General features: G+C 44.6%; 1 protein-coding gene across 1 annotated transcript; it reads left to right on the forward strand.

Moving 5' to 3' along the window:
- The first annotated feature begins 11,106 nt into the window (after positions 1-11,106).
- CBY2 (chibby family member 2) lies at positions 11,107-12,096 on the forward strand. Its single transcript, XM_009984491.2, has one exon. It carries the CDS (start codon positions 11,107-11,109, stop codon positions 12,094-12,096), a length of 990 nt encoding a protein of 329 aa, XP_009982793.2.
- The last annotated feature ends 282 nt before the right edge of the window (positions 12,097-12,378 follow it).

Below are 12,378 nucleotides of genomic sequence, written 5' to 3' on the forward strand. Positions count from 1 at the left end.
ATGAGAAGCTCAACAGGAGCCGGCAATGTGCACTTGCAGCCCAGAAAGCCAACCGTATCCTGTGTTGCATGAAAACAAGTGTGGTGAGTAGGTCAAGGGAGGCGATTATGCCCCTCTATTCTGGTCTTGTGACACACCGCCTGGAGTACAGCGTTCAGCTCTGGGGCCTCCAACATGAGAAGGAGATGGACCTGTTGGAAAGCATCTAGAGGAGGGTCACGAGGATGATCCCAGGGCTGGAGCACCTCTCCTCTGAAGACAGGATGAGAGAGTTGGGGCTGTTCAACTGGAGAAGAGAGGCCTCTGGGAAGACCTAGCAGTCTTCCAGTACCTAAATGGGGGCTACAAGAAAGCTGGAGAGGGACTTTTTACAAGGGCATGTAGTGATATGACAAGGGGCAATGGCTTTAAACTGAAAGAGGGAGATTTTGATCAGATCTAAGGAAGAAATTCTTCATTCTGAGAGTGGTGAGGCACCAGAACAGATTGCCCAGAGAAGTTGTGGATGCCCCATCCCTGGAAGTATTCAAGGCCATGTTGGATGAGGCTTTGAGCAACCTGATCTAATGGAAGATGTCTCTGTCCATGTCAGGGGGCTTGGAACTAGATGGTCTTTAAGGTCTCTTTCAACCCAAACCATTCTATGATTTGAAGTTCTGTTATTTTCCTCCTTTTTTTTTTCTGTGCTTTTTGCATATCTGGTTTAGCAAATCTACACTGTCCAGCAATAGGCTTCAGACACTCTTCAAGCTATTTATGTTCTTCATAAGATTCATGTTTTGCACAACCCATCAGCTCCAGTCAAAATGTGGGTGCAATGGTAGCAGGCAAAAATGCTGTGGAAGGACAGACCTTGAAGCTGGATGTGGAGCTCTTTGAAAAACTCAGGTGACAAAGCTGCCATTGGACAAACCCACCAGGTAGAGAGTGTTTCTGAAAGCCAAATCTGATTTTTAATAAGATTACCAGATGGATCCTGTGCCCTGTTAGAAGTCTGCCCCTGCAGACCTAGTGATAACAAAACAAGAGAACAAACCTTGCATGTCTATAAAGACTGAGAGAGTTGAATGCAGCGGCTTCTGCCCATTAGAGCACGGGTGCAACTCCAAGTAAGCTATTTCATAACTTCTTGAAGGATGAAACATGAGTAATGAGGAAGGGAGGGAAGAGGCTGTATACAATCACAGGAGGGAGAGTAGAACCCTACATACTCATCCTTTTTGGAAATGGCATCTGTAGGATGCAATGCTGTTTGTGAGGTCTAGGAGTAGGAGAGAGAAACCAGGACCAGCAGCGGCTGGGGAAGGCAGAGAAGAGGTACAGAGTAGCTCATGGATCTGGACAGTGGTGAAGAGCTGCTAGGAAACCCTGTCCATCCCTCAGATTCAAACCTAGTATTTAGGGATCTCCAGGGTCCTTGGTAGTCAGCACACAACTGTGAAACCCACTGACAGCACAGTTATCTCCTTCCATCATATGTGTCTCCCTATAGCATGGCTTTGTGTATAAAATAGTAACTTGTTATTATTGCTATTGCAAATACAACCTGTATCATTTGAATTGCAGAGATGTTACCAGTCTTGCTGGTGGCGTGTAGATATCAATGCGGTTGTATATAATTAAGTTTTCTCAGTTCACCTCTTTACAAATGTCAGAAAATCATAGAATCAGAATCATAGAATGGTTAGGGTTGGAAGGGACCTCAAAGATCATCTAGTTCCAACCCCCCTGCCATGGGCAGGGAAACCCTCCACTACACCAGGTTGCCCAAAGCCTCATCCAACCTGGCCTTGAACAGTTCCACGGATGGGACATCTACATCTTCTCTGGGCAATCTGTGCCAGTGCTTCACCACCCTCAATGTAAAAAATTTCTTCCTTATATCTAATCTAAATCTGCCCTCTTTCAGTTTAAATCCATTGGCCCTTGTCCTATCACTACATGCCATTGTAAAAAGTCGCTCTCCAGCTTTCCTGTAGGCCCCCTTTAAGTACTGGAAAGCTGCTATAAGATCACCCCGGAGCCTTCCCCAGGCTGAACAGCCCCAACTCTCTCAGCTTGTCTTCATAGAAGAGGTGTACCAGCCCTCAGATCATCTTCATGGCCCTCCTCTGGACTTGCTCCAGCAGCTCCATGTCCTTCTTATGCTGGGTACTCCAGAGCTGAACACAGTATTCCAGGTGGGAACGTCCATGTCACCAACAAACATGTTAAATAGCACTGGCCCCAGTACTGACCCCATGCACATGCACAAGCGCATGCCAATTGAACATTAAGGCTGTAAAGTCAAACGGTCAAGAGACAGGAAATACCTGAGCTTACCAGTATTTCTGAATGAGACAAGTCTGTCTTCCTTGGTGGGTTTCCACCATGCTCTGCCATTTAATCGTCTGGGTTAGCATATGAAATGGAATTTTTACAATGCTTTCATGATTCTTTGTGTTGCATTGTTTATAGTATAGTGTCTAGTAAATCCTAATGGGATACTAATTTTTTAAGATCTTAACTTCCTCTTCTTTACAGCTTTTAAAATAAAATTAAATGGTTAGATTTTAGTTAAACAGATCCTTATCAAAGCAGGAGCTAGTCTGATAATGACTTAAACTGGTGCTGTGTGGCCATCACATGTTATTTGATAAGCATTCCATTATAATTAAAAAGTGGCTAATAGACAATTAATATACAGGATTACACACTTAGCTAATTAGATGATTTTTTGTTGTTGTTGTTGGATTAAAATGTACAGGACCCCATAAATCACTATTAGAGATTGTTTAATAAGGCTGAACCTTCAATTTTCTCCCTGTCAATCAGGAATGGAGCTGCCGACTTTCTCTCGTGTGCAGTGAGGCTTGTTGTGTGGAAGAACCGCTGTGTTCAAAATGAGCAGAAACATCCTCAGCTCCCAAACCTCATATTTGTTTGCAGGACATGGCAGCTCCAGTCTGTGTTCTTGTGGTCTGCTTCTCTCATCGAGACTCTCAGCTCCTGCCCTTGCACATGAAATGGTACATTTCTTAGTGTTCCCCCTATCTCCCACACCTCTGCAGTCTCTTGCCTGATGCCTGTGAGGAACAGGGATTCTGCACATGGCTTTTGGCAATCCCTGGGAAAAGAGTGCTGATTTTTAACACAAGTCTTTCAGTTCTGCCAATCTGATCCCATTTAGGCGTCCCGGGCCATGCAGCAGTCGTTGATTCGGCAGCACCTTCACTTTCAGGGTGGACGTGAGAGCCAACCTGAGCTGGAGTGCTCTGCTGGGGTGTTAACCTCTGTTGAGGAGGTTAACCACTGCAGAATCATCTGCAATCAGTGCAGGGAGAGACAGCTATGTCTTTAGGAGGTTGCACACCACGTCAGTCAACTCTGCAGGACAGGGAGGATTCACTTCCAAACTATAGGCACCTACTTTGAGATGTTTACATGTGCCTACAGAACAGTGAAGCGTTTAAGCTCACCAGCAGTCAGCAGAGACCTCATCAGTAACGAGGACTGGAGCATCTCTTGACTGATGAGCCACTAAGAGCTGAAGTCTGATGCCTATTGCTGTTTGGGGTTTGTGGGTATCAGAGATCAGGTCCAGCAGGTCTGGCACAGCCTGGTGACAGGTCTGCCTCTTGGAGTGGAGTCCACATTAGATACCCCACAATCACACGATGTGTTGAGGTATCTGTACCCATCTGATTTGTCCCAGCAGAGAGGAAGACCAAAGAGCTCCTTTGGATGTAATGTCAAGTTTGCAGCTCCATCGCCTTTGTTGAGCATGCCTCTGCCCTCACAACAAAAAACAGTGCACCTGTGATTACTGCTTCTAGTACTTACTCAACACTAAACAACTAATGGCCTTTTTCAGCAACAGAGCGTGCTGTAAAGTTCAATCAGACAGAAGTAGGAGAATGATACAGTAATTGGGCTGTGGGTGTTTTGTTGGCAAGGCTCACAAGCAGTATTATCACAGAGACACAGCACAAAGGAATAGCGTTGACAGGCAATCTCTTAGAGTTGGCCAAGAGGCTGCATGTGGTTTTGATGTGGTTTTTAAAATATTCATAGCTGAAGCAGTATGAAAGCAAGGTGGGAATGAGGTCTCAGATGGAACAACACAAAGCCAGACATCTCTGTAAGATGTCACTTACTAGAAAAAATCAAACGTTTTGCTTCAGCTTGTAAACAATGTGTATATTACAATCGTAGGGATAAATAAGAGTGGTGAGTAGAACTTCTTTACTGTAGCGCTCTTCATGTTCAAAGCACTTTACAAGTAAGAATTAATTTATCTTGACAGCTTGCATCAGAAAGTCAGTACCCCAAACTCACTGAGAACCAGAGGAAGTGGAAATATGGGAATGGATGACTTGCCAAATGTCTAAAATGAAATTAGGACCAGAGGCAAGGTATAAAAATAGGTATTTCCACCTCTTGCTTCAGCTCTCAGCTGACCCAACCACCTTGGCCAGTGTTGACATGAGTTACAGAGTTTGATGTTTTGCATAGCGTTGCACACGTGAGGGTTACATCAAGGCACACTGACAGTAGCACTGTGATGCTCTCCCTGGAAGGACAATTAGTCCAAATAGATGGTAACATAGGTGTGTCCCTCAAGCCACTTATTTGTCCTAAAAAAACCTGCTCTGGAGGTTTTCATTACTGATTTTTACACTGCTGACCGAGTGCACTCCTCTCTTCCTGGGCAGTATACAATGCTGAGATACCACCATCTCTTCTTCCAGACACTTCACTGCCACAAAAACTGAGAAAACATCGTTTTTATTCACTGTCCAGTTATTCAGGTCAGGAGATGATCCAAGAGAACTCAAATCTGCAAGAATCTTTTTAGTGACTCAGTGGGATTTGCATGCAGGCTTACTGCCCTGGAGAACAGTGGATGAGTGCTTGGTGAGACCAATCTGTGCTGACATGATCAAAGGCTGGCCTTTCAGAAGCACAGACGTAATTGAGGTGGTAGCAAGTGGCAGCGGACACCTTTGGTTTTATCAAATAAAAATTCAGGAGCATAACACACATAAAAAGAGAAAAAGAGAGAAGACATTCTAAGTTCAAAGAAACATTATGCTTTTACTAACAAACCAGATTATTCTGATTGCAGGTACTTTAGCAGGTCTGTTAAGATCAAAAACAAAGGAAAGGGTTCCTATTAACTGTAGATACATGTCACCATTCCTAATGGCAAGGAGGATGGGATGGGGTCTCCAGGGTCTTTCCTGCCAGATCTGCATGGCAGCAGTTCAGACTGCACTCTTCCTGCTGTTTCCAGCCCATCACTGTATGGTGACCTCTTGCAGCCCAGCATGGAGCTGAGTTTCCAAACCTGAGAATATTGTATATGTGCATGGGATCATCTGCTCTCTCCCACAGGATCCTTTCCAGAACGAGATAATCTGTGAGAAGAAGGACAACAAGGTCAGCTGAATAGCCTGGTGTAAGGTGTGCAGGTAGGATGTGGGATATGGCTTTGATTCCAACTAATATTTAATTCTTTGTATAGTGAAACAGCTTCATCTGGAGAAATTGAGTAGTTTGAAGCTGTGGACAAAGCGCTCAGCTGGGAAGTTAGTTCAAGCCCTTCTTACAGAGCAGGGGTTACTTGTCTCTTGGCAGGGAAGGGAACACACTCAGCACTATTTCTGCCTTTGTAATCCTGTGAATGACATCTCAGCCCTTTTGAGAGTCCGGCTCAGAAATCAGCGTGGCTGCTGTAAAAAATCTGCAGTGAGCTGTTGCAGCATTTCCAATTCTGATGTATGTCTCCATGTATGTGTATACACATCTGATGACATTCACTAAATTTGATTCAAATATATTAGTATTTGAAATCATAATTTTCAGCAAATAAATGACTTACCAAAATAGCTTTATCCAACTTTAAGGAAAATATTACATAAGAAAAGGCGAAGGTACACTGTTAACTTAGTTCTCAGTGGCTCTGGATTAAACAGGCTTTGTCTGCTGATCAGTCCTATGCTGTACTTGTCTCTATTAACACAGTTTTCAGTTGGCTTTTAGATCTTAAAATGTTCATCAAAGGTCTGCTTCAGTGATCCACAGCCTCAGTTCTTCAGAAGTTCAGATCAGCCATTTCTGACTAATTTGGTGGTCTTCTATGATGAGGTTACAGCATTGATGGGTAGGGGAAGAGCAACTGACATCATCTACCTGGACTTATCCAAAGCATTTGATACTGTCCCACACCACATCCTTGTCTCTAAACTGGAAAGACATGGTTTTGATGGATGGACCACTTGATGGATAAGGAACTGGCCATATGGTCATACTCAAAGAGTTGTGATCAACGGTTCAATGTCCACATGGAGGCCTGTGACGAGTGGTGTTCCTCAGGGGTCAGTACTGGGGCCAGTGCTATTTAACATATTTGTTGGTGACACGGACAGTGGGATCGAGTGCACCCTCAGCAAGTTTGCAGATGACACCAAGTTGTGTGGTGTTGTGGACACGCTGGAGGGAAGGGATGCCATCCAGAGGGACCTCAACAGGCTTGAGAGGTGGGCCTGTGAGAACCTCATGAAGTTCAACGAGGCCAAGTGCAAGGTCCTGCACGTGGGTCAGGGCAATCCCAAGCACAAGTACAGGCTGGGTGGAGAATGGATTGAGAGCAGCTCTGAGGAAAAGGACTTGGAAGTGCTGGTGGATGAGAAGCTCAACATGAGCCGGCAATGTGCACTGGCAGCCCAGAAAGCCAACCGTATCCTGGGCTGCATCAAAAAAAGCGTGGCCAGCAGGTCGAGGGAGGTGATTCTGCCCCTCTACTCTGCTCTTGTGAGACCCCACCTGGAATACTGTGTTCAGCTCTGGAGTCCCCAACACAAGAAGGACATGGAGCTGCTGGAGCAAGTCCAGAGGAGGGCCACAAAGATGACCCAAGGGCTGGAGCACCTCTTCTATGAAGACAGGCTGAGAGAGTTGGGGCTGTTCAGCCTGGAGAAGAGAAGGCTCCGGGGTGATCTTATAGCAGCCTTCCAGTACTTAAAGGGGGCTGACAGGAAAGCTGGAGAGGGACTTTTTACAAGGGCGTGTAGTGATAGGACAAGAGGCAATGGATTTAAACTGAAAGAGGGCAGATTTAGATTAGATATAAGAAAGAAATTTTTCACTCAGAGGGTGGTGAGGCACTGGCACAGGTTGCAAGAGAAGTTGTAGATGCCCCATCCGTGGAAGTGTTCAAGGCCAGGTTGGATGAGGCTTTGGGCAACCTGGTGTAGTGGAGGATTTCTCTGCCCATGGCAGGGGGGTTTGAACTAGATGATCTTTGAGGTCCCTTCTAACCCTAACCATTCTATGATTCTATGATTTCAGTCACCTCTCCTGAAAACTGCTACACATGGGTAGCATGCTTAGATTCTCAACTGATGGAAGGCCAAGCACAAGGACTCTATGATAAAACCTTTTTGTTTCTCTTTTGAGGACATTTTCCTGCTTTCCTTTGTGAGATCCTGGAGCTCAAACAGAGAAGAATGCTCCCTGGGGAGTTGCCATAGTAACCTGTGATGTTTTTTTTTTGTTTTCTGAGATTAAATATAAGCAAAGGAGAAATGACAGAGAAGAATTTTACACCTTAGTTTATCATCTTTGCATAACACCAAAACTGAACTGTACCTCCAACTTCCTAAAGCAATAAAAGTCACCTTGAGGCTGATGTCAAGTTGGTAATTTTCACTGGAAAAGAAATTAACTGCTGTATTTATTATTCAAGAACCCTGATTAGGAAAAAAAATTTCCACATCTGAAAGATGTAGCAAATAAGAAAGAGAATGAGATCATTAGAAATATAAAGATGTGGAAGTGGGAATAGCTGCTACAAATAATATCTAAACTTGAAATGCATGAATGCCCTACATTTTCTATTTTCTTCTTAATAGGGTTCAGTGATAGTCTGCTCTTAAACCTGTAGTCAAAGAAAAACTTTAAACCCACGTTGTCCTTGGAAAATAACTTCAGGTCTCATGGTGTATACAAGGAAGTGATTTTTGAATGTATCAATATCAGCTCAGCAACAAAGATAATTTGAAGATTCAAAATAAAAACAAAATTTATTTTAAGAGAGTGTGATGGAGAAAGAGTCCATCCAAACTGCTCTCAGTTACGAACATTAAAAGCAGATCGGGAAGTCTGGGTTCAGGAAAGGCCGTGAGAGTTGAGCTACCAGAAAGGTCATTTCCATGAGAAATAACCCAAAAGAACAACACTGAGAAAAATCCAAGACAATCCTTGGAGTGCAGCAGGGAAGGAGTGCCGAAGTGGGTTGTGTGAGGAGGGTGCACAGGAGCTCCCACCCCCCGTGGTGGGGGAGTGAGTGGCCAGAGCTGGGGTGAAGTCCCTCGCAGTGCCTGCATCACAGTCGGTCCCCTCTGTCCCCTGCTGCGCACGCCCACCACCCCTGGACACCCCAGCAACAGCAGGACCTGGGATCAGGTTGCCTGGCAGGCACGCAGGGAGACGGAAGACCACCAGTCCCCGTGAGCAGGTGAGCACGTGCCGGGTGGGTAATTTAGCACTGGTGAATTACCCAGTCCAGCTCGATTTTGTGCAGCTTCCCGCCAGCCGGCTGCCCTGCCCACCCTCCCCAGCTGCTCAGCATTTCAGCATTTCCAGGGATTATTTAGTTCAGAGACGGGGGGAAATGGTACGGGACATGGGAGAAGTTGAAGTGCATCTCTGAAGCCTGGGTTGATGTCTCTCCTGCAGTGCAAAAGAGCTGACAGAGACGCTGTCAAGTTTAATTGTCCCCAAGATAATGTCCTTCGACACCGTATATATCACACATTTCTGTTTATCCTGAAAACATGCCATATAAATGCTTTAAATATAAGTGACTTTAACAACTCCAGCTGCCTGCCCATGATATGCAGTGGCAGGTAGGTCTGGGCTTATAATGCTGGATGTTTTCTGCTTCTCATCCAGATATTTAGGGGTCAGTTCTCCTTGTGGCTGATTTACCTCCCCATCCTGGGACTGATGGTGGAAACACTGGGACTGGGGCACCCCGAAGGAATAGGATGGGTTGGAAAGGCTACGAGGGAGACGGTGGAAGGGAGGGAGCGATGTACGGCTCTGAACATAGCATAAGTGCGAGCAAAAACCTCCAAAACTGAGAGTTTTAGGGGAAATCCCTTTTAGCAGAGGAATGATATTACGAAAACACGAGTCTGATGTGAGATAAACCAGATGGTGATGAGGAAGACAACCCTGAAAGTCAGAAGGAGACCCTATTACAGTAAAATCAAGTGTTACTGCAAACAGACATTTCTTACAATTGCCCTCTTCTGTTTTAAGGGATTTTGGATTTTAAATGCCACTAATAATTTTCTGAGCTTTTGGACAGGCTTGGGAAGGGAGTGAAGGAAGCATCTATGGATGTTGGCTCTCAGAAGGAACCTGGAAGAGCCTGGAGATGTGATGCTATGTGGTGGAGACAGCAGGGAAAGGGGGAAGCTGCAGGTTTTGAAAAGGAGAGGATGAAAATAGGACAGGGGGTGCACAAGGTGGTGACAGAGCTGGAGGGTATGAGGAGCTTGTGCGTGGTTGTCACCCCATGCCTAACACTTGGGGCAGAGACACGGGGGCAAAATTTGTGAAGGTAAAGCTCCCCTCTCAGACAGAAAGGCAGAACTGGGTTTCACAAGGGACAGGAGTGCAGCTGGGGGAGAGGGGTAGACCTGGGAGACATTTGACAGACGATGACTTTTTTTTTAAATTATTTTAAACTAGAAAAAAGGGACTCCTGCACTGTTTGAAACACTGTGCAGAAATCCTAAGAATTCCACCAATTTGGTTATAAAAAATAGTTCAACCTCAATTCAAATTACTTCATCTTGCAAATCACACAAAATTAATTTTGGTAAAAACTAAATGCAGAAAAAAACTAAAATGCAGAAAAGATTTTCTTTAGCAAAAAATTACATTTTTTGGGTACCTTTTCTTCTTTCATGCAAAAAGACTGAAATCCTTCATCTGCCCAGGTTTACTTATGACTAGAAAGTGATTTAAGCTGCAACATTTTGGGTAGAGACAAGGAGGGAAGGGTGTTGAGCAAATAAGTCTGAGGTTTCTGTGACTGAAAGGAGAAGCATCGGAGGTATGGCCCTGCAGCATGGATTTTGAAGACTGGTTTTCTGGTGATCTGAAAAAGAGGTAGATGGACTCTAGGAAAGAGATGAGCCATCACTACTGCAAGGCTAGAAAGCAAGAAAAATAATGGAGCTATCAAAGGATATAAAGAAAAGAGTGACCAGGGAGAAACAAGAAGGAAAGACGGAGAATTAACTATGGGTTGTGACAGTTTTTGAAGCATGGTGATAGAAACTTGTCAGAAAAACATGCAAAGAGCAACAGAGCACTCCTGGTCCTGATGTCCCAGAGCTGTGCTTTGGAGTTTTAATTATTTGTGTATATTGTATCATTTGGTGCTCTCCCTGTTCACAGTGCTGTGGATTTTAAGATCAAAAAGCACAACTGCCACTGCGTTTTTGTAGCATTCTGTTAACAAGGGCTGCTGAGCATTAACAAGAAAAAGCTACTCTTGAGGCTAGTTTTTTCACTGTGATCCTTTAAAAATGTTTTCTTTTGAAAAGTTGATTTCAGCCCCATAACAATTTTTAATTCATTTGCCTGTCACTGAGTTGGGATGGGCTGTTCTGAGGTGCAAGATACTCTCACATCTTACGCCCTCATATGTCGGTAAAAACGAGGTAGAGAGACGAAAGATGAGTCCAGATTTTTATACCAAAGCTTGTAGTGCTGCCGTAGAGCTGCTTCATCTAACAATGCCAATTTTCTCAGTTTCTATAAACTGTGTTCCTGGTTATTCCTTACCTTCCAGAGTCAATGGGGCAACACAGTCAGCTGTGGGAACTGACTTATTTGCCTGTTCCTGTCGTCCAATGGACTTCAATTCTGACCTTGAATTTTGGCAGTAATTCTGTGCATTTGTGTTCCCTGTTCTTTCAGACCTGATCAAGCTTCTCCAGCCGTTCTGTGACACCTACTCCTTGCCAGTGGACAGTGGACTCTTGCAGAAGTCCCAGAAGAAGTGTTTTCCCACAGTCCTCCTCAATTTACTAAGGAAAGGCCATGTCTGCTTCTAATCTGATGAACCAGAGCATGCAGTGTACCGAGCCTGAGATAGAGTGTATCACCCCACAGGTGAAACCGAGGGATGAGATGTTTGTCTTTATTGATGGTAAATGGGTGAATGAGATCTACTGCCAGCCATCCTTTTCTTCCCACCAGAAACTCCTTAGCAAGAGGTCACAGAATGAGTGGATCATCTGGGAGGAGAATAGAGCTCTCTGGGAGGAAAACCACTTCCTCCAGATGGAAAATAGGATGCTCTGGGAAGAAAACAAGGCTCTACAATGTCTTCAGTCGCAGAACAAAGCTATCCAGGTTATTTACACTGATGGCATTCAGCAAAACCTCCATAAGGAAACTAAGCCACTCCCATTCTTCCAAGATAGGGACATAGACTCTCAGGTCAGCCCAGGCAACAAAGTTTTCCAGGTGGTCCAGGAAAAGAACAGAGTCTTAGAGGATTTCCAGCAGGAGAATAAAACAGTTCCCATCATCTGCAAAGACCAAAAAGCCATCAAGGTCCATGAACAGGAAGAGAGCAAAGATGCCAGCTCAGATCTTGAACAGGACACCGCCACCATCACAGCTGTGGAAGCAGATAACCCTGGCCCAGTCCCCCAGCAGGAACATGAAGCTAAAGAGAAGAGCACCACTCCAACCCAGAAAAAGATCAAGCCTGCCCCAAGCACGCAGGGCGAGTATGAAATCCTTCAGGCTCTCCAGAACATATACCAGCTCCTCCACATCTTCCTGAAAGTGGACCATCTCCCTGGGGAGAAACAGGGCTGTCACATTCTCTACGATGTGAACAGATCGTTCCAAGAAGATTACAATAAACTGAAGCTGCAGTTGAATGCTGTGAAAAATACTGTGTCAGACATTAAGGCTCAAATGGAAATGTTGGAAAAGGAGCTCATTGCCATCACTTCCCCAATGTATGAAGAAGCAGGACAGAGGCTGGCAACTGAGCATCAGCTTGGAGAAATGTGAAGACTGGTGCTAAGACCTGCAAGTTCAATTTCTTGGAAAGCTTCTCTCCTTGTTTCAGAGAACATAATAAAATCCTGGTAGAGCCTGAAGACATTTGGGGAACATTGTGTTATTCTGAAACTTTCTTACATCACTTAGGTGTATTTCACTTTCTGATTATAAAGTGTGGATGACTGTCATGAATTTGCCTAGTGTCAGCACAACATATTTTTAATCTTTTTTTTCCCAAAGTTTCTCATAATGTGGTCTAGATTTTCAAAAGATAATTCATGCTTTTCACAC

The sequence above is a fragment of the Tauraco erythrolophus genome, chromosome 1, assembly GCF_009769465.1.
Source record: "Tauraco erythrolophus isolate bTauEry1 chromosome 1, bTauEry1.pri, whole genome shotgun sequence".
Lineage (NCBI taxonomy): Eukaryota > Metazoa > Chordata > Aves > Musophagiformes > Musophagidae > Tauraco > Tauraco erythrolophus.

Excerpts from the sequence above, each read along its gene's own strand:
- CBY2 (XM_009984491.2), top strand. The coding sequence starts at position 11,107 with ATGTCTGCTTCTAATCTGATGAACCAGAGCATGCAGTGTACCGAGCCT.